This window comes from Brachyhypopomus gauderio, chromosome 2 (genome assembly GCF_052324685.1).
Source record: "Brachyhypopomus gauderio isolate BG-103 chromosome 2, BGAUD_0.2, whole genome shotgun sequence".
NCBI classification, from domain to species: Eukaryota; Metazoa; Chordata; class Actinopteri; order Gymnotiformes; family Hypopomidae; genus Brachyhypopomus; species Brachyhypopomus gauderio.
In genome coordinates, this window is record NC_135212.1 from 45,465,212 (window position 1) to 45,491,788 (window position 26,577).

General features: G+C 40.3%; 2 protein-coding genes across 11 annotated transcripts in view; both read left to right on the forward strand.

The window, feature by feature from the left end:
* hoxb3a (homeobox B3a) overlaps positions 1-26,577 on the forward strand; it is a 52,991-nt gene that overhangs the window by 15,925 nt on the left and 10,489 nt on the right. For 2 of the 10 annotated variants that reach the window (XM_076996900.1, XM_076996907.1), the window contains exon 2: positions 12,723-12,931. The gene's annotated coding sequence lies outside the window, so the exon portion shown is untranslated. Of the gene's footprint in view, positions 1-4,198; positions 4,711-12,722; positions 12,932-17,742; positions 17,878-22,132; positions 22,426-26,291; positions 26,551-26,577 lie in introns of those variants that run through there. The other 8 variants (XM_076996908.1, XM_076996911.1, XM_076996906.1 and 5 more) reach the window with 7 other exon arrangements.
* Positions 7,204-11,591, forward strand: hoxb4a (homeobox B4a). Its single transcript, XM_076996916.1, has 2 exons — positions 7,204-8,683; positions 9,628-11,591. The coding sequence occupies exons 1-2, from the start codon at positions 8,260-8,262 to the stop codon at positions 9,942-9,944; spliced, it is 741 nt and encodes a 246-aa protein (XP_076853031.1). The 5' UTR covers positions 7,204-8,259; the 3' UTR covers positions 9,945-11,591.

The following is a 26,577-nucleotide window of genomic DNA, read 5'->3' on the forward strand; positions in this document are numbered from 1 at the left end:
ATTTTCTAAGCCTGTCATTCGTGTTTCAGATTACGTAAAGAGAGGAATTAACATGACTAAAACGTGTTTTTATGTTTGGTGTGTAACTAGGCGACTGTGCCTTACTTCAAGGTGTGTGCCTCTATGCGTCAGGGAAATGGGGTGTGTGAAACACGTTTTGACAAAAAATTCTGATAAGGACAACATAGGCTAATGTGAACGGCTTTAAGGATAGAAAATGAAAACATAAAGGTCGATTTCATATTATTTAATCATTTCTGTATATGGTGACTTTAAGCACGCGCATTGTGTTCTGTCTATTGCTGTATGGAAACTTTGGAGTAAAAGAGAAGCAACATATTGATCTGCGTTTTACTTAACACAGAAACAGCCCTGTTTAAAAACAGTTCAAAGAAACATTTTAAAGCAGACTATTAAAGTGGGTGATATATATGTGCATTTGATTGTCACCTAGGCAACAGAAGGCGATTTTTGCATAGGCCTATATTTTGTGTATTTTTGTGTGAAGATCTAGTTTATATCAACATAGCGATTTCGAACGTTTAAATTGCAATTTTAACCGCCTAATGGGTTTTGCATATTGATAGGGGCAATCTACTAGCATATCTCATCCATAATACATGGAGACGGGATCATGCAGAGGTCAGCAGACGAACGGAACAGCGAGGGCGCAGGCGCGAAACAATACGGCTTGTCCATCACACACAATTATAGCATGTTTGTCCTCGAAAAGGGGGGAAAGGTTGATGGAATGTTTTTATTTATCTCTGTTTTACTTCCTTCTCCTTCACTGTATCCGATTTGTGATGGGATAAAGAAGTCGGAACGCCTAACAAAAACATGCCAGATTTAAATGTGACGACTAGCTGCGCGTGCCGTTATTTTTTTCAGGTTACTCTCGCTCTTTACTACACCCGATGAAAACAGCTACTTGTGTGTGTGTGTTTGTGTGTAAGTCGGCATAGATTTGTTGTTTATTTATTACACATTTTTATTAAATTAATAACTTGATTTAAAATTTAAAATTTGAGACAAGTATGAACGGCGTTGTTGCATTTGCAATTTCGATTTTGTCCTTAGTTAGAGGAATGAAAAATATACTATTATCATCACGAGACATATTTAGGTCTGCACGAAATGTAGCTTGTTTGAATATCATTACAAAGAAAAATTGTTGCCACATATTATATTTAAACAACATAAATATTAAATTAAAAATAAAATAGAATGTTGGAATTCCAATATAAAATTTAATACATTAACAAGTGTTTATGTAACTTATTATTTGATTATTGAATATATTTGGATATTGGATTATTAAAGGTAATGTATATTAACATGTATGAGATATTTATCCCTACATTGTCTCGCATTTGGCGTTTCACCTCAGTAAGGATTTTCTGGAACTTGATGCAACGCCCTTCTATCGCCAGCAGAGCCCGCTTTAGACCTATTTCACAACGGCTGGAAGAGCTGGATTATGCACAGTCGACGTGGGAATTTGGAGAACAGTTTTTAAATCATCAGTAATATAAATGTACTATAATCCATATTGTCTCGACCCCAGTTTCTGTTGGCTTATGCTTGACAATCTAGAATTTGACTGTCGATAAATTATTTGTGTAAAATGGATGAATGTCGTGTACGCTACAACGTCGGTCCGTAGGTTATTCATCCTTTCGTTGAAAACCAGGAAGCCCGTAAACACCTACACCCAACAATATAACTGAAATAACCTTCCTTTCACCGTTTAGGTTTAATTCCATGGCGCAAGTGAAGGTGAATCTAATGTCTTTAGACTGCCGCGAGGGGTGCGTGGGGTCAAAAAGTTGAAAGGTGAAAAGTTTACGCGGTGCGTGACTCGACTGTCGGCTGTCGACTGTGCACTAGACCAATTGCTGGATGTCAATGGCAAAGTAGGGGAGAGAGAGAGAGAGAGAGAGGAGGAAGAAAAGGAGGGGGAAGTGAGGGCGGTCTCAGGAGTGAGGGGCTACAGATTGCCTCGTGCGCACAGATGAGAGGAACGATATCAGGAGCGTTTAGGTTTAGGGGCCGACATTCGGTGTGTAAAGTGAGAAAGAGCAAAAAAAAAATATTCTAGATAAAATATAAAATATTCTATACCACTGAATGTTCACTGAAATGTTCGTCTAATAATCATATAATAGTACAATTGTACTATAGTACATTTATGTTAAGAAAGATGATAATTATTATTGTAATAATACAACAAAACTACTACTACTACTACTACTACCACTACTACTACTACTACTACTACTACTACTACTACTACTACTAATAATAATAATAATAATAATAATAATAATAATAATAATAATTGACCATGTTAATGGTTATATAACTAGGGAAATCTAAAAATGTAACCTAGTTACATATACATCCGCATTTCTGCAATCACTCGATACTTCTTCTTGTTCTTGTTATTAATATTGTTGTCGTCATTGCTATAATTTTTGTTGTTATATCTGAACTTGTGAACAGTTTTCAGGGGCACGTGTAGTACACGGAGACTATGGGCCTCCTTGCTTCGTTCGTTTAATGTTATCACCACAACGCTGTTTAACGCTGATTCTCTTTACACACATATTAACCCTTCCAGAGGCTATTTGACTAACTGTTTGACGAATCATAGCCTACCTAAACGAATGGACAGTTACCACAGTATCTCCATTTATTGAAAAAACGTAAACAAATAAAACTATTCGAATTTCTAAACGTTGATATATTATTAGAGTATCAAATATTGAACACAGTTTGAAGCGGAAGAACCCCTGGGACATTTTGTTTACATGCTTAAAAATCGACAAGTCGTTGTTCCTACCACTGTGATAAGCAAAGTGAACTTAAGACGCCCACTTCCTCTTGTTGAGCAAACAAGAGGGTTACTCTTAGTCTGATTTGATGGGACATAAAAATACTTAAAGTTAAACTATAAGGACGTTCACAGAATAGTTGCACAAATTGAATTAATTTGAAAAAATACTGTTATTGGATGTCACACCAATAACATTATTGAATTACCTGCGTTTGCAATCTGAAAGTTTATTTGTACCAAACATGAAAATATGCTAAAAATGAAAATGCTGAAAACTGCGCATTTGTGACGGTCACTGTCCTGTGTAATGACAGCAGGCGTTTCATGTGAGGGACGGTAGATTGAAATTTGAACAAGGAAAAAAAATTGTGATTTTGGAATAAATATTGTCTAAGTTGGTTCCGGATGGTATAATTCTGAACGGATCGGTATTTTCAAAAAACACAACGTGGGTAAGTGGTGATTAATCGTATTAGCAAACACGTCCCTATTGGAGTTCACGCAGAGTTCATCGAATTAATTTCCATTCCATTGTAACATTTGCCGTTGCCTGGTAAGGATGTGAGTTGCACCATATTGCTTTGGAGTTCGCGCGTTGATTCAACACAGTTTAGGGACTTTAATCTTGTTCTTTGGTCTTGGATGTTAGGATGTTAAAGACCAGGGATGTGACAAGAACGTGATATTTTCAGATTTGACTGAAATTGCTCATAGGATAGTGCATGCAGTAACGAAAAAAATAGATTCCAATGTCTGGATTTGGATTATTTTTCATATTTTTCATGACTATGAAATGTCTATTTTATCTTATAATGTTAGGCATAGATGACCCACTGTGTTTCCCAGCCACATCTTATTACTACGCCTTTAATGTTGTCACAGTGATTGGAATAGCTTACTTCATTATAATATAGTAAAGCACGTTTTAAGTAGTATCCCATTATGAAAATTTAAAAATAACATGCAAAAAAGCAGTTTTCTGTGGTCTGCTCGCAGGTTAAGGCGCTTCTTTTTTAATAAAGGCAAGTACGAAAATAAAGAAATGCGCTGTGGTTGGACTGATTTGTGGGTTTCAAAAGGCTTTTAGAATGACCCCCCTCCCAAACCCCAAGCCATTTTTCTTCAAAGTAATGACCTGGGCACAATTCAATATGAGCGCGCAAACTGTGCATGCATTACTATAGAACTTGCGAGTGGGAGAGACCCGGAGAAGAGGTGAACTGCAGGTCAGCGCGTCTAACAAATATTAAAATGTACTGGGACTTGTGACACGCCTCGCTGTTTAACAAAGACTGCCAAAGTGCGAGATTAATACGAAAACTTGAGAGTCCACAACAAAATGCCTTAAAGCGTCCAATGGTATTGTGGTGCTCACAACTGCGCAAGGCTAACGTGCGTTTTATTTTTAGCTGTTTTACGAGGCAGCAGGCTTGCGTTGTGCGGGGAAACCCCCCTTGTTGTCGCCAACAAGAAGGGTTAAAGAGACACTGGGGAACGGACGGACCGATCTTTCCAGCGTACGAAACTGGTAGCTCGATGTTTTATTTCATAATTGCTTTTGCTCCTTGTGGTTGAGGTTGTGTTGTTTGAAAATTGTCTCGAGCAGCTGGGCTAAAGCTCCGGGGACCGCGGAAATGAGAGGGAGTAGCACGTACAGAGGTATCACGGCGAGGTCACGGGCTAAACCTGTGGCGTTAGAGAAAGGAAGGGGGGGGGTAGACGGAGGGGCTCGCGGTACCGTCGTAACAGAAAAGAAAGGCTTTGGAGTAGCGACACTGTCCGGTCTCGTTTGCGTCCAGCACACGGCGAAGGCGAGAGGACTCGTGGGGAAAGAACTCGGGGAACCGAGACGCAACAGACCGAGGTGAAAAGTAAGTAAAGAAATCGGCCCTTCATTTACATATCGCGCGCTCTCTTCTGCAGGTGCTTTGCCTGGGCGGACCACGTGCTTTTGCGCACAGTGGCGAGTGTGTCCCCCCCCTCCTTCCATAACGGAGTTATGAGTTTCTATTCGAGTCCCACGGAGTCGCACTGTTGCGTGCGTAGGTTTTATATGGTGAATATTTACCTTGGCTATAGTGACTTAGTCTGAGCTTTGAATATCCGTGGGTGTACACATTAACCCTATAATGAGACAGATGGCTCGAGGTCCCTATGCCTTTTAGGGGAAGATGGCTCACGGGGGTGAAGGCGAGGTCGGGGACTTCTGGGGGTGAAAGGGTTAGAGTGGACAGCGAGGATGAACTTTCTCCCTTATGCTTTAAGGGCATTCTGTTTTTTTACAGTATTATGGATTGAAATGGCGGATCTATGGCGTTCATTATTTTATGTTTTCTTTGTTTTTACTACAAGTCATTCCATAATAAGTTTCTTTATGCTTTTTAGTTCGTAAATTAGTGCAGAGCGCTAATTCTAGTGACTGTACCATTATAGAATGTAAATCACCGTGGACTGGGGAAAAAAAATAGCAAACGGGCTCAGATGAGGTGAATAAAAGAACTTTGAAAAGTGCAGGGAGGCCCATCTAAAACTGGCAAATTAGTCTTTACCAAACGCTAGGGGTGCTGCAGATTTCTGTGATAACTTGCATTGGGTTTGTTTAAACACTAAATAGCCTGTAAAATAATTTTCAATTTTATTCAAAATTGAACAATTCGATTTTGTAATATTTATTTCATTTACACGACGTTACTTTGGAGCTGGTATAATCTTAACGATTTTCTGTTTGCCCTTTAAAAAAAAGGGGACTCAAAACAAAGGGGACTCAGAACAAAGACTCGTGTGCTGTTATTGTGACCACAATAAAATAATCAAATATATAGTGTATTTCTCGTGTTAAGTATGACAAAGAAAAATTTAAAAGACAGTTTAATATAAAGTTCACTAAACGAAACATTTCGATGTGATACGTTGCATAGTAAGCTATAAATGAAACAAATTGTCCGTTTATTTATAATTTCTCACATCTACCAAGTTTTGTCAAGAATGTACTTTTACGCTCTGATTCACATTTTCACACAAACGACTTTCAGAATAACAGTTAATGACTTAACAAATGAATTAACAAAAATTGTATTATAGAACATACTAGACTACGACAGTAGTATAAAACAGTTGGCAACAAAATTATTACGATTTCTGAAATTACATGTATGATATATTATGTCTTAAAAGCATCTTAAAAGGGCTGATATAAATCTCGTACGCTTGATATATATGCACATTTACGTTCATAGATCTTGGCTGATGCTGCGTACCTTTTTGAAGTGTGAATGTCCGTTTAAGTTATAACACAATGTCTGACGTAGTTTACTGGTTATTTGGCTTTAGTTTGTGGCGCCGATTTTATGAGTTTATGTTTTTATGTTCCTTAATATGTTCCTTAATATACACCTCAATGTAGCCATTATTTGAATCACGTGCTTTTAGATTGGTCTCACCTCTTCTTCATCCTAACCGAAATCTAGCAGCTTTGTCTCTTTGGAATAAGGAAAGGCATTTGTGCAATGAATTCTCTTAATGAACGAGAGTCCTTAATTTTCGTGGCTTTTTCAAACGAAATCGGAGTCAAAGTGCGTAATGCAAGCAAAAACGTGTTAAAAGGGCCATAAAATGTTCGCAAGATGTACATTTTGGCTTGTTTTTCATTGGTGTGGATGTGACATTTTCTTCCGTGCATATTTTATTGTTTTATACCCCTCATCTCCGGCCAAATCCTCCGTTTGACTTCTGTTTGCAGTGTGTAAACAGTGTTGACCTGCCATAAAACACTTTATTTCATTTGTTGCTTTCTTTTAACCGTTGAAGAAATCTCTCTAGTTCCAAACAGTCGTCGTTTTGCCTGCTTGCGCTCTGTGTTTTGGGATTTTGTGAATAACAGTTGTGGGATATGTAGCTTCGTCAGTTTTCGGCCTAAGCTTTTTATCGTATTGTTTTATCTCCATGGAAATTAGACTTCTGCATGAGTAGAAAGAATCATAAAGAGATAAACTGGTTTTGAGTTGTATTATTATATAGCGTCATCTCTTTACACAAAGACTATAGACAATGTTTCCTATTTCTATTCAAGGATAAAAGTCATAAGAAATCATCGAGTTTTATTTCGTCAAACCATTAGCAGTGTTTGTGAAGGAGGGCCGATCCATTACGTTGCTAGACAGATTGCTGATACACTTGAAGGCAGACTGCTTCAGGTGTAGCACCTTGACATGGAGGAGGAGCTGTCAAGGTGAGCAACTCCATTCAATACCTGTCAAGAAGATACCTGTCATCTATATATACCCTGTAGATCCGGATTTGTGTGAACAGACACACAGTCACAAATTCGTATCTAGGGGAGTATGTAGTTGATGTATAGACTACACTCCAACATCATCCGAAGATGGAGATACCGATGTGTATTTTAGGGTTCATTTTCTCATTAAGTTATCGGTGGGATTTTCTTTTATTTTGTTCTCTTCTCTTCTTTTTTCTTTTTCTCACGTGTTTTTTCCTAAACAACTTATTTTGTTGTGTAACGCATTTGTGATGTCATACATGTTTAGGTTCCTTTGTGACTGGATTTTATTTAGAATCAAAGAAATTTAGAGTTGTACCTCTAAATATTAGAAAACTCCCATCACTGGTGCAATAAAGATAACGCCAATGTGCAATCTTAATGGTAATGTGCATTTCAATTATTATGCACGGTGTGTAAATCGGAGTTCAGGATAAACGTGCTGTTTGGAGGAGAATGACTGCAGACTGCGCTTAAATGCAAAAGGTCTCGGTTTTGATTTAGGAGCCTTTGTAACCTGAATTAGTTGATGAATTTTCTATCGATCCTAAACAAGCCCAGATTCATCTCTGACACGCAGATCACGCCACCTCCATTCTTTCGCCGTTATTAGCGCGTGCATTTAAGAGCTTGGCCAGAGCCAGCCGCTTACACTTTCCTCGGGTACGGCTTTTCACAAGGACTACCTAAAAACGAGGAGCGTTTAAGTTCAAAACATTTAAACTATGCTTTAACGCGGAGTATCAATGTATTCATTACAACGAGGAGCAGAAGGGAAAGGGAGGGGGAGCCGTTTACGCTCGGAAGTCCTCGGGTTTATAAAAGTCCGATCTGCTTTTTCGGCCCGTGAGCATTCGCTTATGATTGTTGTGATTCTCTCAGCACTTTATTAAGCCATACCATCGCAAAAAAATGAAACATTTGTCTGTCCCGATCTGTACGTTGATGTTGAGCGCCGTCTGAACTGCCCATTCGCATTTCCTTATCCGGGAATCGCGAGGACCCACGCCATTGGCTGCTTGTGTCACATGGAGTCTTAACTTTGTTCACTTGACAGAAAGTAGGAGGGTTCTACGAAACAGGAAAACGAGTAAAGGGATAGATATAAATTTTAGTATATTTTGTGTGCAATTCAAAGAAATTAATGGCCATGAGTTCCTATTTGATCAACTCAAACTATGTGGACCCCAAGTTTCCACCCTGCGAGGAATACTCCCAGAGCGACTACCTACCCAGTCACTCGCCGGACTACTATAGCGCCCAGAGGCAAGAGCCATCGTTTCAGCACGAGTCGATCTACCATCAGCGGTCGGGCTGCGCCGACCCACCCTACTCGTCGTGCCAGGGTCCAGCGCAGCCTGCCGCGGCGATGTCTCCTCGGGGTCACGTACTAAGCCCGGCTGCACTCTCGACCTCTCTACCAGAACCAAGCCATCACTGCGACTCGGTAACCCCAAGCCCTCCGCCTGCTTGTGGTCAGACTCCCATGAACCAAAGCACTCCTTCGGCCACTTCACGAAAGGATCCCGTGGTGTACCCCTGGATGAAAAAAGTCCACGTAAACATCGGTAGGTGCAGCGAAACTTCGATTACTTATGCGTCGCAAACAGTTCACCCACTCTAGAGCGTGTTAAATCTACTGCTCCCCTTGTGAAGTAGCCCTTGCTTGAGATTTACGATCGGCTGTTTGCAGGGCAATATAATTACACCCTCCATAAATTTTTATTGCACTTCTTCTCAAAGCACCTTTGAAGTCTCTGCGACCTCGTCGTTCTAATTTCTTCCCGGGAAGGTTTTATGAGTCCTCTAGTAAGCCATAAGTTATGCTTTATGTTTTGGTAATTTGATTTTAAGTGGTTGAATGTATAAACGTATACGTTTCTCTGTCACTTCAATACTCTTCGTAAAAAGTTTTATGACAGATAAAATATTCCTATTTATGAAGATAATAATAAAATACTAATGGCAAGACAAATAGAACTCTATTAAGGACCTGTACTATTATTCTACAGTAATTAGTAAGTTTTTAAAGCTTTCATAAAGTGTGCTGAAACAGAGGCAAATGACCCTTGTGCAATGTAATTGTTTAACATTAGCCTCCAGTATCCAACTATCTTAAACTGTCACCAATCCTATCTCTAAAATATACAGGATCTCTTGCGCTTTTGCACGTTGAAACCGTGTAATGTTTTTGATGCAGCTGGTTTATTTTATTTTATTCTGTTTTACATATTTTATGGATTTTGTGCAAATATTGTTGCTATTCTAAACTGGTGGGCATTGTAGTAGCTTAGTTTACTGCACAGATAAGAACTGCACTTTTTATTTTTTTAAAAGTTAAATTACTTAACAATACAGCGAATCATATATTCAGGTTTCAGATGTTTACATAGTCTGCTCTGTGTTCGAGTGAAGATAGTGCGTTAGGTGTATTTTTGAATCGGTTTTCAGTTTATGTTTTTAGTGAGTTATTATGTGACTTTTGGTAACGTGTCGCTCTATTTCCCCACAGTGAGCCCGAACTATTCGGGGGGAGAGCCCAAGCGCTCGCGCACAGCTTACACTCGACAGCAAGTTCTCGAGCTGGAGAAAGAGTTTCACTACAATCGCTATCTTACTCGCAGGCGCAGGGTGGAGATTGCGCACACCCTTTGCCTTTCGGAACGACAGATAAAGATCTGGTTCCAGAACCGGCGTATGAAGTGGAAGAAAGATCACAAGCTGCCCAACACGAAGATCCGTTCCAGCAACTCTACCACCTCGAATTCAAGTGGCGGACCGTTGGGCAGTAATCAAACCCGAGCTAGCGGACCTCCGCCGAGTCTATAGCTTCCTTGCACTTACAAAAAACGCACATTTTTAAAACCTCAGTTTCAGGAGTGAAGCCCGAGATTTTCAGCCACACCGTCTCATAATATCTCCCCCTCAACGTTCTTGAAAGACAGGGATATAACACGAGGTGGGATGATGATGAGGAGGTTGGAAAGAGAAAAGAAAATGAATTTTTAACACAAATGGGGTGAAGACTCGAACTCAAACACTTCCACAGATCGGCTCTCTCCTAGTCCGGTTCCCATTTTTATCCTATACCTCTTTCCTTCTCCTGTTCCCTCGCCCCCTCCATAACAACAGAAGGCAGCAGATAGTTTTCAGATTTGTTGAAGATGGATCCGTGTTTCATCTTTAATCATGCCAAACTCGGCCCCATTTGTCATGTTTACTCTGTGGTACAAAGGATGAACCGTAGGCCTGCCCATTACCTCGACGTCTAGCGTTGTGCTTAATAAATGAGTCGCCTTGTTTTGTCAAGAGCCATTTTCTAACTCCCTTTTCTTTGTTGACTTACAGCCTACAAAACTAGCTGGACGTTACTCTCGTAATATGAAGTTTTTTTTCTTTAAACGTTAATCTCGCTTTTAATGTTTTGTCATTGGGACTGATAAAGATTGTGTCAAGTCCGTTTGTCGTTTATTGGGCATACGGGACGTGATTCCTTCCACTCGTCTTGATGTCTGATTGTTTAGCTCATTTCAAATTGAGGATAGAGAAATCAGACGCTCTGTAAGATATCTGTTTTAGGCGTTATTCAGATTCAGTGGAAAGGTATAACAGTTTAATTAAACTGGGAATATACATAACCAAAACCGATACAATGCAAAGCATTTTAAAGAGAGCACTGCTAAGTACTATATGAATTACCTCAGTGGCAATTTTGTTGATGTTTTTGTTGTCTAGTTTTATGAAGTGATACGTTTGAACTCATTTGATTGAAATGCATATATCTACAAAATATCTGCATTTGTTTGTACGTTGCAATGTAATTTAAATCTATATGTGGCCAGGGTTGTATAGAGAAAAGTGCATATATTGCATGAATGAATACACTTTATTTTTCACTTTTCCTGTTTCTTCGTCTTTAAGTTTCTGTGTCTCGCGTCGAATAAACATATGCACATGCTATTTTCTTTCTTTTTTCTTTTCTGTGTTTCTCACCTGTGCCATGTGTCGGTATTTTAATTTTTATAAGCTACGGTTTTACATTCCAAAGATCCGACTTTCCCGTAATAATGTATTTTCCTTCGTTATTTTTGTATGTGGCCCCTTTCTGCTTAGGCTATGCTTTCCACTGTCTACCTTTGTTATTTGTAAATAGCTATAGAAATTTAATAAATCACAAAAAAACTGTCATTCTTTTCTGTGTCCTGTTCTATTATGGAGTTTAGAAAACAGTTTTACACCACGGAGGATATTAAGTTGAATTCTAATATAAAATGATAAATGCTAAAAACAAACATTTTTTAATTGAATTTGGATCCACTACAGCCGTTTTCGTTAGACTTTTAGTGCTGGCCTGTCTTGAATATCACTGAATCTCCTCCTTGATTTATATCGCCGGGTTGCGAGTAATCCTGGTACATTACGCCTTGTAATCTCGTTCTAAATCACAAAACCCTTCGTTTCAGTCTTCTTTCTCGTTAATTTAACGGTGAGCACACTCGGTGCACTGAAGCTGAAAGGGCTCCTCGAAATGTACACCCTTATTCGAAAATAAAGCCAAAATGTTTTTCGCCTGGTAGGTTTTTAATGCTTTAATGAGTGTAATTTTTGCTCAACAGTTTCGAGTGCATTTGCCAACGCAAGCTGTGTGTTTTTTATATTACAAAGCAGCGGGCCAGTGCCATAGCTCAAACGCTGACAACCAAATAGATAATCAAGAAGACAAATGGCTTCTTTTGGATGGCGCAGCCCTTGTATTAATTTTCATTTTCTTTTCTTAGAGCAGGTATCGAAAATATAGAGCCGAAGAAAATAACATTCCGTTTGCAGGGTTGAACTTTAAACAAAAGTGTGGCCTTAAATTGGTCTGCTAGCATTCCGTGGCCCACAGAAAATTTTCTATTACTTGCTCGTTGATATCAGCGGGTCTTTTCGCCACATATCGCGGTCAAGCCATTTGTCTATTTTCTACTCTTTATTTATGAAACACTCTCTTGAAATTGCCAACGTCACAAACTTCAACCCGCTAAAATGTGTGTAGCCAACGAAAGCACAGCAGCAATGCAAATTACATAAACTCATTATGTACGGCCCATTTATATAAGCAAAATAATTTGCATTTTGTTGGGAATAGGTATTTTGACGCGTACGTGTAGGCCAAAACAAACCTTGAATAGACCAAAGTAAAGCAAAAAAGCAAATATGATGTATATGATAAATGTATTCTAAGCATCGTACTTTACACTGTGTAAATGAAGAGTTTATGTTTAAATATAATGATGAAATTGTCTTTGTTAGAACAGGCTACGCATCCTTCTGCGTTTGTTCCCCAACGAAAAGCTTGTTTAGAAATCAATGTATTTGTGTGGCATCTGATTCAATGTGCACCTCGGAATTCTATTCTTGCCCAAACCTCCGCCATATTTTTTTAGAGAAAAAGCCACTTCTGCCACAGAGGTCTAAAAAGGGCGAACAGATTTCTTTTAAGGTTTTCAAAAGTTCATCGCTATTATTTGCAGACAGAGGCCCTAAGAAAAATGCGCGAATTATACAGAAAAATCATTAATCACCGCTTCTCTTTAAACAAGTCTTCTCTCTATTGTCATTCAGCAGCACAACTGCCCGGACCTTCTGCTAGGAGGGCAGTGAAGTCTTGGAGGACACTTGAAGGCTCCCCCTCCCCTTCTCGACCATCTTCTGTTCACCAAGTCATGCCACAAGAAAACTTTTTTGGCGAGGGATGTCCTACGAACTAAAATCCTCGAGAGATACCAGCTCGAGCGAAAATCTTCGTAGGACTAGAGATGTCGGCAATAAAGGTAAAATACTTTCATTCGTTGGGGAGTTTTATTGCTTTATGACCCTGTCCTCACAGTTGGGTACCATCGGCACAAATGTCGTAGTGTGTTGTGATTGTTTTATGACCGCTTTGACAGAAAACGTGACTTTTGGGGACCGTCTGTTGTGTGTTTGCGGTTAGGTTTCGTGGTGAATATTGGATGTGAAAGTAGCTGTGTTTCATGAGGGACGATGCAACTGTTAGGTCTGACACCTGGTAGCACCTCTGTAATGAGACCAAGAAGCATCTTTGTGTGATATTGTGGATGAATGTGGGTGGCTACAAAGAGAGAGAGAGAGAGAGAGAGAGAGAGGGAGGGAGAGAGAGAGAGAGAGGGAGAGAGAGAGCGAGAGAAAGAGAGAGAGAGAGAGAGAGAGAGAGAGAGAGAGAGAGAGAGAGAGAGAGAGAGAGAGAGAGAGAGAGAGAACGTGTGTGTGCGTGTGTGTGTTTGGACCAATGTTATAATCATGAATTCTAATCTATTACATGCTTATGAGCAAACAATTGGCAAACAGACTACTGGAGGCATTGTTTTTTTTGTTTGTTTTAAATACATAAATTGTAAGGAAATAAATTTCCTTATAAGCGACTGAATGGCACACAGGTGCAAAAACGGCCAGCTACGAGAATGAATAGTTCAATGTCCTATTGGTCAGAGAAGAATTAAAAGGAGAGTGGACAGTGTTTCGAAAGCTGAAACAATTTGCCTAAAACAAACGACATGTACCAAATTGCTTCGATGCTCATCCGTGTTGCTATGTGCTTAGATGAGCACGACTGGCTCTGATCTGCAGTCACCGGCATTTAACCCCAGCGAATCAATCTTTAATGTGTATTGGAAAAGGCCGGCGGTTCTGGCTTACGGCATTCACATCCCTTGATGGACCTGTGTGGCATGAAGCGTGGTGAAGTAACAGAAACAAATGGTGAAAATATAGGAGTTGGTATTGGGAAAAGTTGAAGGATGAGGGAAAAAAATCAATTCGTGTAGTGGGTAGGAGAATAGCTGCGCTGGGTTCAACAAGGGGACACGTTTTTCTGACCGATTAGGTCTGTTGAGAAGGCACAGACTGACCCTTTGGAACCCTTGACCCGGCGCAGGCTGGACTACGCTCCGTGTTACATGGTCAAGAAAGCCCCGGAGCGAGTTTGTCATAACAGCGCGGTCGGGGCACTGTAACCTGAGGGCAATGTGCTATCTCTTCCCTCAGACAGTCATGTAAACCAACGGGGTCCTTAAAACAACAGGAGTCGCGGCCTTGCCAAGACCTTTTCTTCCACATGTCTTCCTTGTTTTCGGCTTCAAGCCGCTTATATAGACTGCGCATCCTCCACGTGCATTATGTATTGTCTTAACTGTGTTCAGAGGTTCTTGAGTCGAACTGGTTATTTCGGAAGTGGCGTATGTGTGAGACAGCCCAAAAGGACCTTCCGTTTTAGAAATATGATGGCTATTTTGTGTGACAACGCCTCGTATTGTATCATGTAAGTCCCCCCCCTCTGTTCCCCTTGTTCTGGTCTCCACTCCCCTCTTTAAAGCCCTCCAAGACGTGTTGGAAAGCTCGGCCACTTGGCCGTGTAGCACTGTTGTTGTGGTGCGGTGCCTGTTTTAGCTCATGCCGCTAATTGCGAAACAAATAGCCCTCGCGCATTGCTGAATTATTATTCTGAAAAGCCGCAGAGCGGAGGTCAGCGCCGCGTAGTCACAGAGATATATGGCCCGCGCGCGCCAGCTTTGTGTGTGTGTGCGTGTGTGCGTGTGTGTGTGTGTGTGTGTGTGTGTGTGTGTGTGTGTGTGTGTGTGTGTGCGTGCACGCGCACGCGTGTGTTTAAAAAGAGACACATATTAAGTAAGGCAAACCGCCATTCTTAACAATGCCAGCAAAGCGCAAGCCCTGTTGCCTGCTTCCTTCGTAGCATCAATATTATATTGTGGTATTGCTTCTATCTATCTTTACATAGCTTAGTAGAACTATTTAGTAAATATGTATATTCTTTTATTTTAAGACACGCAGTGCAATGTGTGCATTAATTTTATTTTTCCCTCCTATCTTCCCCAACTGAGTGCTCTTCATTTGATATTAATATTTAACTAACTCAATGGTTGCTGTGATACAGATTCCATTATGGCCCCGGATAGAGAAGAGTAATGATTGCGCTTGCAAAAGAGGAATATTCTGGATTCCTAAGAATCTTTATTTTTATTCCCGAGCTTCTAAAAACGGGGAGACCCTTATAAGATGAAACCACCAACGTGAACATGCTAACGACATTAAAATTATGAAAAGACTTGACTAATGACAATACGAGTTATTTTGTTGACTTAAGTCTCTTCGTGTAGGCTTAGAATGATATTAACCGTCATAATAATAATAATAATAATAATAATAATAATAATAATAATAATAATAATATCAGGAGCATCGCTGGCAGCAAGTTCATAAAAACGTGCTCTAAGTCTGGCTTCTACCTTTGTCAGTGCTACTGTTCCTCATTACAAAATGACCTTAATTCTCCCCTCGTTATAACGTGTTGAAACAAACGCTAGATAACGGTACACTTTCACCACAACACGCTGTTTTCCCGCGGCGACTCCCGCTCAGAAGAACATATTTGAAATCGGCGCTATGCATTCCACGGCGCTTGACAGATTTGCGGTCCGCAGTAAAAGAAGAGTTGTTCGTCGCCGTAAATCAATCTCCGCAGTTCTGTGTAAACCTAGCCTTTAGGTAAATGTTCTGTTTACATATATAGTCTTCAGCTTCAGTTTTGCTAAATAAATTTGTGTTAGGGTTAGGGGTCTGACTTTATGTAAAACAAATATGTGTGACCCTTCATCTTTGTATTATTATCGTTGTTATTATTATTATTATTATTATTATCGTTATTATTATTATTAGTATTATTATTATTAATATTGTTGTTGTTGTTATTGTTGTATTTTGCCTTGCAATTTTATTAGATCTCTTTGTGCCACGATGTTGGACAACCAATAGTCTATAATATGTTTGCCTTTAATTTATGCCTACTTTCTATAATAACAAAAAACGTGCAGTGATATTCTAATTCGATTGTTTTGTCCTGTTTTTTTTTTATCTCTTTGGCATTAATTAATTCCAAATTATAAGAGAATATTCTGGTAAAATGCAATAGATTTGTTTTAAAAAGATGTATTTGTAGCAAATAGCAAATCATTACTTCCTCATAAATTTCTGTTCCGTTTTTTTAAAAGAAAAATACGTAACAAAATTACTTAAGAAATAAATAAGAAAGCTTTAAGGACAATAATCTCTCTCCGCGGTTCCAGTATTCCAGGGGAAATTCAAAGATGTGGAACCTTCCAAAAGAGTGTGGATCTCTACCCCACAAATCATGTACATTTGACGTTATCCGGTTTTTGGAGTCATGCAGTTTCTTCATTACATTTCTACATACGGGTATACAACCTTACGTGCGCTATAATCTGATAAACAGCAGTGTTGACGTTACAGTTTAAGGCATTTGCGCATCTTTCACTGTGCTTGTTCTTCACAGTTTCGTGTGCACAAATGTTCCGACAGGAGCAGCACTGCGGTTTCGGATGCACATATCCTTGTCGGATTTAGCATCTTTATCAAATTGTCTTTGGCTAATTGAATGTGAAAAAGATTGGACTACTTTTTCCAGCAAAAGAGTAATCCGCACTTTGTGCTGCTTTTTTTCGTTCCTCCGAGCTGTTTTGACCGCTGTTCTAATGAAAAGAGAGGCGGTAGTGCTCTTATAGAAGACTTCTCGATACACACAGCAAGTATTTCTATTGTTTGACCTTCAAGAGTCGCCGAATGACTCCGTTCCTTTTGACTAAGCCCCATGCCTATTGTTTCGGTCTTGGGTTTGCACCATACAGAAAGGGAATGCTGCCATTGTCTCTGCTACTCAACCCAGGGTCTTCATGGGAGATCCCCTGTGCTGCGTAATACCTGCTTTTAATCCCCATAACTATGCTTGTCTAAATTTTGACTGCACAATGAAATCGAATGTTAACTTTGTTCAAACACTCCACAATCTTGCTCACTGACACACAATTATACTCTGAACTCGCTATATACATATGATTCCATAAATCCTGATTGCTGTTTTAAATTTGCTGGCACGGTAGCAGTACTGAAAACTTGGAATGTGATATCAGTTGTAATTCCAGCAGTCGTTCGTCAGAGCTTGTTATCATGAACATTTATGTCGAAGAGAAAAGTCAACAAATTCTTATCACTTTAATGCATGTACAGAATACAGTTAGCTTACTATATGAGACATCTTCAATAACAAAAAATATACAGGCCATTTCACTTTCACAACAAAAACAAGACAATAGAAGTGCATAAATTCACATAGTGTATTGCGTTCAAATCTCAGACTGTCGTTATGTCGTATGTATTGAGAACACTGCACAGAATGCATAGTAGTAAATGCTATAATGTAGCAGTCGATGATGAAAGACAATTATGTACAGTTCAGGTTTTAAAATCACAGTTCACTTGACATATCTCACTATAAGGCATATCACGATCACTTACCATTTTACCTTTTAAACATAGAAAATACATATCTGCACAGTCTGGCGTATATTTAATTCTATAACAAAAAAGAAATGCAACTTAGAGAATTGCTGTTGAGTGTTGGGTCATAGTGGTCCCGCGAGCGTGCAAGCCGAGGTACACCATCCCCCTCCTGGTCACGTGATTCATTAAATAATTAATGCAGTGGTTGCAGAATAGATATGTATTCGTCAGGAATATCGCAGACATGGTCTCCTAGTGTCTGACGTGAAATTCAACTGTCCTTTTAAAAACAAGCCCTATAGCAGAGCGAAAAAAAGCGAAGGCAGAGACCCTCACGGAGGCTGCAATAAAACAAATTTGGACGGAAGCATCTCACCGTCTGGAGCTTGTGAGTATAGCGGAAACCGGGGAACCACGCGAGTACCACCGCCGCCACTATTCCGGGCTTACTCGTCTCCCTGCATTTATTTGCTGTTTATGGTGTTGTGGTAAATATCGAATATCGTCCGGAAACACTCATCCTCATCATTCCTCGCCATCCTGCATGTACGTCTCACAAGCCCATTCCATCGTACGAATTCAACTGGCAACAGGATGTCATTACATTGCACTGTACTCCATTCAAATCAAAGTACACACACACATATATATATTTAAAAGTGCCTTGTTAGTCTTGTTTTGCTCACCGTCACCATAACCCATCCTTCTCCTTTCTTCTGCATGTCCCTCTCTCTCTGTCTCTCCCTTCTCTTCAGCCAGCTACTTCGCTTGATTTATAGTGATATGTGTGTCAGCGGCAGCGGGGCTGCCATTGTGTATTTGTGAGGGAGTTGTGTTGTTTATGGCCGTCTTCGCGATAAATCATCCCTCTTGGAAAATGATAGGCGAGCGATGATACGCGGGAATGAGGAAGAGATTCCAGGATTCACGTTTAGCTCTCCGGCTTTTTCCTTCTCTAACGGTACGGTGCTCACTTTCCCCTTCTCCCTCTAACCCCCCAAGTTGATTATCGCGAGCGATATACGGCAATGGATCAGCAACTAATATGAGGGCTAAGTAGCTGCAGGTCTTGAGTTACTGCATATGCGATTACCAATTAAGGGAAGATTTGTTTAAAGTTGGCAAAAGGGAAACGCCTCGTCGCTATGTAAATCTCATAAAAGCTCTCGCGCCCGCCTGCAAATTCATAGCCAGAGGTCTCGTTCTTGCGCTGCAACCGTCTTTCGTTAGAGCACTGAAAATCTTAATTGGAATGCAAACTTATTAGAGGTGGATAAGTGCATGCTGCGCAAAAACTAGCGAGGCGACAATATCTGACAAGTGTAGTCACTCACAAACTAGCTTTACTGGCTCAAATAAAGATGATTCTCCCCCTCGTATTCTGACACACTTTTTTGTTTGGACTGAAACAGATAGAACCTCGTCACGTCGCTGGAGCTTTCGACTAGCCATAAATGCCGCGAGATGGCCTTCGTGTTCTCAGAGAATTCAGGCCTTTTAAAAATCCTTTCTTTTCCACTCTTTGATTCGAATGCTTTAGTCGAATTTCAGTGTGACGGAGCACAGAAAAGAACAAGCATCTTTCATACTGGTTAGCATGCTAAGAGAAAGAGTATTGCTCTCGGGCACTTGCACAAAGAGGAGGTTGGTTGCTCCAGCCTGAGTAAACCTCGTTTATGACGTGTTATTTTTCGTTGAGATTGTAATAATTTTGCTGTGCACATGCGCTGCAGAGGACAAGGACTTTAAACAAAGAGCTCAATTTTTCTTTTCAGCCAACTTTATAAAAAACATTCTTACACACATACAGTTCAAATGTACATACAAAAGACATGCAACAATGAAAATCTGTCAGACTGCAGAAATAGTACACACAGAAATATAGTAGTATATGCTAATAATACAACAACTGGAAAATAAAAATAGTAATAAAAATATAATAATGATGATGATGATGGTGATGATGATGATGACTATATCAGCAGAAGAAGAAATTAGTGAATAATAGCAACAAAAAGCAATATCATTTTTTTTCTTGTTGTTACTCATAGCTATCTATCTCGTCTCAACTCGTCTGGGTCTTATAACCCTTTTGGGAGTAAAATTACAAGACGTCGGTTACTGCCATCAAATATTAATGGACGCAGCTGCATGGGACGAGCACTTTCAAAATGTATAATTCCAGCGGTGCTCGCTGATGGCGGGCAGAGTGTCAAAAACAATTTCCAGTGTCATTTTGGAGGATGCGTAAGGGCGAGAAGATGGGACACACTAGTGCAGGGGCTTGTGCACATCTCATATCTGAGAAATATATTCAGTGACGGCCGTAGAGGCAGATAAAAGGATTCAAAATTCCAGTTAGTTTAGGTCGACATTTAAATTCGCCATATTTGTGTTAAAACGCAGTCGCAGTTGTCAGGCGCATACTATCAGTAGTCTATAGGAATCTTCATGATAATGACGATGACGATGATGATGATGATGATGATGATAATGATGAATATTATATTATTTGCGATTGCTGTAGCAGCAGCACCAATCGTAGTAGTAGTAGTAGTAGTAGTAGTAGTAGTAGTAGTAGTAGTAGTAGTAGTAATAATAGTAGTAATAGTAGTAGTAGTAGTAGTAATAGTAGTAGTGTCTTTTGTTTGAGGCAATCTGATCACACTACAAGTTAACCGCCCTTCTTAGCATAACATGCCCTAAGAGAAAACAACATCCAGGTGCCAAGATTCAGGACTATAAAAGCAAAACAAACACACCTCACACGAATCCATTTGCCTGGTGGTTGTTATGCGGATGCTGTAGTGGAAAACTGTTTATCTGTTTATTTTGTACCGTGTATTGCAAGCCAAATTGCAATACAGCTATAGTAGTAAGCCACCCCTTGAAACAATACACCCAAGGGTAGCGGCCATATTGTTCTCCAGAGTTGGCGACCTCGAAATAAGAGTAAAACATAGTAGGCCAACTTTTCTTTAATCACTTATGTTGTTTTGAATTTCTACTCATGCTAACAAAAATAAAAACATGACTAGTTTAGGTTTTTGGAAATTCACTGGACAATTCATAATGAATTGTAATCTGAAATAGGCTACATTTAGCTTGGTAAAACCAGCACGGACAACGGTAACTCTCATACATATTCAAAACGGACATGTATAAATTCCAATATATAAAATCCAGTTCCAAGTGTATAAGACACTGTTGAACTAGTGAACCGTGTTCAACTGAGCCGATGAGACGTGGTCCATGTAGGAAAAATAAACATTAAACTGTTAGTTCTAGTCGTAGCAGAAACGCACAGCGAAAATAGACTTGGTAATTGTTATTTACTTATAGTATATTTTACTACGTTCTAAAATGCCACTGCGAAGTCGATTTAAAAATACATCACCGGTTAATGGTGTGGGGGAAGAAGGCAAATTTAATATGACAAGGATTCACTCTTTCCGTTTTTCGTCTTTTTTGGCTATTTGTAATTTTATATCAGCATATATGTGCTCATTTATAGATTTCTATCAGTGATCGCTGATTCCTGTCCAGATGTTTTAAACATGCATATTGAGTGCGCTGTTACTCGGGAACAGGCGATAGTCTGTTATTGGGGCAGCAAACGTAAATAGGCCCAGGGAAGGAGTTTTACGTACTATCCTCGGCGTATTATCTCATTTTAGCTTCTCCAGGTGTTTCCCTGGCCTCATAATCCCAGAATGATTACCAGTCTGGAAATAAATCAATATCAAACCTCGTGCTAATTCATAACAGTCTGTACCGAGCAGCGATTGAAAGCGCATGAAAAATGACCACAGAAACGATATCCAGAGGCAACGCGGAGGATTTCTCCCAGTCCAGGATCATGGCGGAGAGCGATAAGAGAATGTAACGGGGAATGGCCATCTTATGCAGCGTCTAAGAATAGCATGGATACTATAATCACATTTTAAAATCGCAATAATTGAACTTCCCTTTCTACCTATTTTCTCACGCTTTGTGTGTGTCTGTGTGTGTACATACGCGCGCACGTGTTCTTAGAGATAGAACAAGAGTGAAGGAGAGAACGTGTGTGTGTGTGTGTGTGTCCGATCGAGTGAACGCGCGTGGGTGTTTTCTTGTATCTGCGCGTGGGTAGTGTACAACCCAGCTCACAAAAGCTTCAAAGAAACAAGGCCAAGTACATTTGCTAAACTTCCGAAGTTTTGAATAAAATTTAAAATACTAAATTAAACAAGTAGCACAACACTGTGAACAAGCCAAGTCCACGCTACACTGCAAATATTGTCAAATATCAGTACATATACATATACGATTGACCCAATTCTTGACGTAAAATGAGTAATCCATTTCATTCAAAACGTCAGGAGTCGACCAGGCTAGCAGTGTTCGCCCTTGCTGAAGCCCCCAGGTTGCAATGACCATATGGCCCATGTGCTGGCCCTGCAGCCGTGCAGATCCCTATTGGACAGAGGAATCCCGATGCCTTCTCCACCCTGTGTGTCCTGTCAGTCCACTGGTTCACTAGTTCACCGTGTCAATCCACGCTGCTTCGCAAGCAGCGAGAGACGGAACGACAGCTAGAGGGTAGAGGTGGAATCTTTCGCCTGATGGTGACTGCTGCGTCTGACGATATTTGGAGTCCAGAATTCCGCAGAAAAAAAAACCCCGCTGCACTTCGTCGTAGTGCGCGCGTATTATAAACCTATACACTAATACTCCTGCGGTTTTAAAACTGTTAACATTCGAACTGATTTCCACATTTCTATAACTTCTACTACAGTAACAGGAACCCGTTTCCCGGGGCCTTACAATTTCTCAAAATAGTTAGGGAAAACCTTGGTCCGTGGTTTCTCATACTATTCCATGGGCGTCTTGAATATATATTCCCAAACCCAGGGCCCTTCTTCGTTGAAGAGACTGAAGGAATGCTGGAAGTCAGGTAAGGTTTGCAAGCTCCAACTAACGCTGCATGCCTGGAATCTTCCTAGTGTCCTGAGCTTCTCTGCCGACAAGTCATTAATTATCCGTCGTGTGACCCAGGCTAGAGCCATCCCTGGGTGTGCCCAGGCTCGAAAACCTTTTGTTTTCAAACGACTGAGGACAGATGCCTTCAAATAGGTAAATGAGTAGGCTAAAGGTTGCTTCATTCCGTACTCAACGTCTTTCTTTACCTCTGTCCGTATCTGGTTCCTTCAGTAAAGTTCCTAGCGTCCTCATACATGATCTTATAAAAGATTCCTCATTAGAATAGACTGCGGCTCATCATAGGTTAGGCGAGTGTTTAGACTGACCGAGAGCGTTGAAAATGAATGCTGAAGGTTAGGTGTAAAAAGAAGACGCAAGTGTTGGTGATTTATGACCCGAAGAAAGGATTGCTTACTCAGACAGCTCCCAGTTTAGCCCTATGGTTCGCTCCCACTTCCATTTACGCCACAGGAATCCCAAAATACACACCTTATGATCACTACGGGCTCTCATTGTTATTATGCTTCTATATTGCTAAATGTGAAACAACTAACGCTCGCGAAATTTACAGCAGGCGCGTGCTATCGGAGGGGCGGCTAATAATTCAAATGTGGCCTCAAGGTTGATGGTTATATTGAAACTTAATGTCTCCTCTGAGCTTTCCCGTTCCTTGAGTGTGTAAACATAGGCTCTTTAAAGAAATAAAACAATACAATTTTGCATAGCCTCCAAGTCTCTAACCCATCAGGTGTTCATTAATAGGCGTTTTAAAGTCTATGCGTTTCATGATTTCACACTTTGTGCATTTCCTAATGTCTGCGTCGCTCCGTTCTGATGATACGAAAGCCATCAATCTTGCATTCCTAATGTTATGGTGGTCCGGCGTGAACGTGAATGCAAGATATCTGAAAGAGGGGGTAAAACCGTTGTTAGTACTTTTAAGAGAGCATAAAAGTATCATTTGACTACCGATCGTATAAATACAGGACATTCTCAAGTAGACTGTGATTTGTCAGGATGGTCAAGACAGTGTTTTTTGCGTAATCAGATCGTAGTAATTGCAGACTAGTCGGCTGCAAAACTTGAATTAATAAAGAGATGTTTAGTTTGATACTATTCTCAATTATCTCAATGAAATGATCATCAAAAACGTTTAAACACCACTGAAGTTAATTTCATACGTGACCGAAGAAAGCGGAGAGGCGCGCTAGGCACACAGACGTTTACTACAATCTGACGCTGATAATTTTGCTGTTGGTATCATTATGATAAAATATATATCTGGTGTACATTCTGATGCATTCCAGCTATTTGAATAGGATTCTGCTTTGTCGTGCTGAGCTTAGTCATTAGCCCCGTAGCAAAAGGGTACTGTGACCCAGCGGTTTACGTTTTGTGAATCACGGGTCCAGTTAAAACCACAAAACTGCATGTGACTATGATTTAATTGATTTTATCATAAATCACTGACAGTTAAGAGGGGCACAAGAGGCAGATAGAAAGTTAGGGCAGCTTGTAGTCCAATAGGCTGTCGTGTCACGTAATATTTTAATGCTTTACATATTGTAGGCTATAGACACATCATTCATTGAATTTCTGTAGTCTTTAGTGTACATTTTACATTTCGGTGTACGTTTTATTGTAGCCTTTGTTATTTTGTTGTGACATGTCATGACATTAACGTGCATTCAACAGATGCTGCAGATGAGTTTCAGATAAATTAATCCAAATACAACCTAGACGTCTTTAATAGTTACAAATACTATTCAATTAAGTAAACATTGATACTTCTTTATTTACAACAATATAAAAGTGCAGTAACAATAGCTGTCATTATAGCATTATGGTCTCGTGTTCTAGTGAGTCGTTTGTCATGTTGGATGAAGTTGGCACTTTTCAGATTGAGAGGTTATAGCGTTACGTTGACCCACATCACCCCGCTCGTCCTCAGTGTGTGTCTGCATTCAGCCCAAGTTAAAAATTACCCATTGTGGCCCTTGTTAGTTTTTAAAAATTAACTTTGCCCACAAAAAAGCTGATGCGTGATTTTTGTTGTCAGCGAAAACTAAGTGACTTACTAACGGAAAATCAGGACATTTCAGTCTAGTTGAAATCTCAACATCACAAGGTTTTCCCAATCGCAATTAATTCACAATACTATTTTTGTTTGTTTTGATTATGTATTTGATTGACTGTTTTCAATGTAATGTCAAGACACGTATGGGGAAATTATATTGGCCCTTATATTCCAAAAGTAGAAACTGAGGTCAAAGACTGAGAGAAAATTCTTTTTTAAATGAAAAATACTATATTGCAGGGGGGCAACATTTTCCAAACCCTCCAATTTCATGACATGTCAGTTCTGTGGAGATCGATACGAGAATCTTGGGAAGGTTGCTGAGACCCGAATGAGAGTGAATTGTAATGCAGGCATGTTTACGATGGGGTTGCATGCGTGGGTGTCAAAAACCAAACCCACCGTTCGCGCACTCTCTTGTTGCAGAAACCCCCCTTAACGTTTGAAGACTGGACACTTGCAAGCTCGGGATGTTGAAAGCTCAGTGAGGTCCAGCAGAATGCCAAAGAAAAGAAGATATATCGCGCGTTCCTTCGCTTAAAACAACCTTGTCGCGTGCATTTGTTTGATCCACGCGTTTTGCGCTAATTTTATCTTTAAGGTTTCAGAATCGAAGGAGTGGACTCGATGAAAACACATTTTGGAGGGAAGACAGGTCTTTCTGAGATTATGGGGCAAAACAGAGACTCCCTAGCAGCTGTGGATTTTAGACAAAAAATCATACAGGCATTCTTTTGTGGATCCATCAATCTACCACTCTGATTTAGTTTTTTTACAGTGCCGACATTTGACGCATGCGTGTCACGCGAATCTGGAGGAATCTGGACAATATTTTGGATTTGTACACAGGGCCTGTATGATTTCTCGTGTCACTAACTGTTGTTCACAATTGCCTGATAAGTTGCAACAAATGTGATGAGGTCGGCATTGCGCTGATTTCCAGAAAGTGCGATACGGGCTTTTTGAGAGCCCTCGGATGTACATTTCGGGAATTAACACACACACACACACACACACACACACACACACATATATAAGACATCATAAGGAGATCCCAATGTCCTCGATTGATCATTATTCTGGTGAGTTATCACGTCTCCGATCAAAGGTCACACTGGGAACGCGATGCCAGTCTGTCAAATACTGATCGTGCCTCTACGTTACTTTCGCTCATATATAGCATCTTTCATGTTTAAGTATGGCATGCATTGAGCTGTTTTTGGACGTGATGAACTGCATTAGGTATGGCCAACGACCATATGAGAGGGGAGTGATGCAATTTCAGAGGGAGAGAGAGAGACAGAGAGAAGAGAGAGAGAGAGAGAGAGAGAGAGAGAGAGAGAGCGAGAGAGAGAGAGCAAGAGAGTGAGTGATAGAGTGAGAGAGAGAGAGAGAGAGAGAGAGAGAGAGAGAGAAAGAGAGAACATACTAATAAAGTTAAATGTTTAATTGATTACTGCATAAGCTGTTGTAAATGTGGTTTTACATTGGAATTTGCTCGTAGCATCGTTTTTACTGAACATCTTCGCGCTGAAAACAAACCACAGCTCCCCAACGCCTGTTCGTCCAGTTAATATGCATTTTGATAAATTATGCACGCGCCCTTTGTTGCAAAGCCTGCAGAAATGAACCCAGACGAATCCGCTGTTGATTCTCTCCATTCTGTTCATACTCTATGCAATGATCAAGTCGTTCTGGAGGTTTTCGTTCTGTTGAGTAGAGTCTGGTTCTGGTTCGACTAGAATTTCGTTGCTCCCTGGTTTGTTTCTTTCACATTTCCCCCACTAAAATTGGCTCATCAGCTCTTCTGGCTGGAAGCTGCCTCCTCCCTTTGTTCTGAGCGCAGCAGCGTTCCTGCTCGCGGGGGCAGGAGCGCCCTTCACTTTGTAGGTAACTTTAGGTTAGTCCAGTAAGACTGCGGGTCGCAGGCGTGTTAGCAGGGACGAAAAACCACCAAAAACTGCCCGTTTAGCGGTTGAAAGTGGCCCGGGCGCCGGGGATGGACGCGAGCCAACGGCGTGCGTGAGTGCGGAGATGCAATAAATAACT

Excerpts from the sequence above, each read along its gene's own strand:
- hoxb4a (XM_076996916.1), top strand. The coding sequence starts at position 8,260 with ATGGCCATGAGTTCCTATTTGATCAACTCAAACTATGTGGACCCCAAG. Across the intron at positions 8,684-9,627 it reads AAAAGTCCACGTAAACATCG|TGAGCCCGAACTATTCGGGG; the intron begins GTAGGTGCAGCG and ends ATTTCCCCACAG.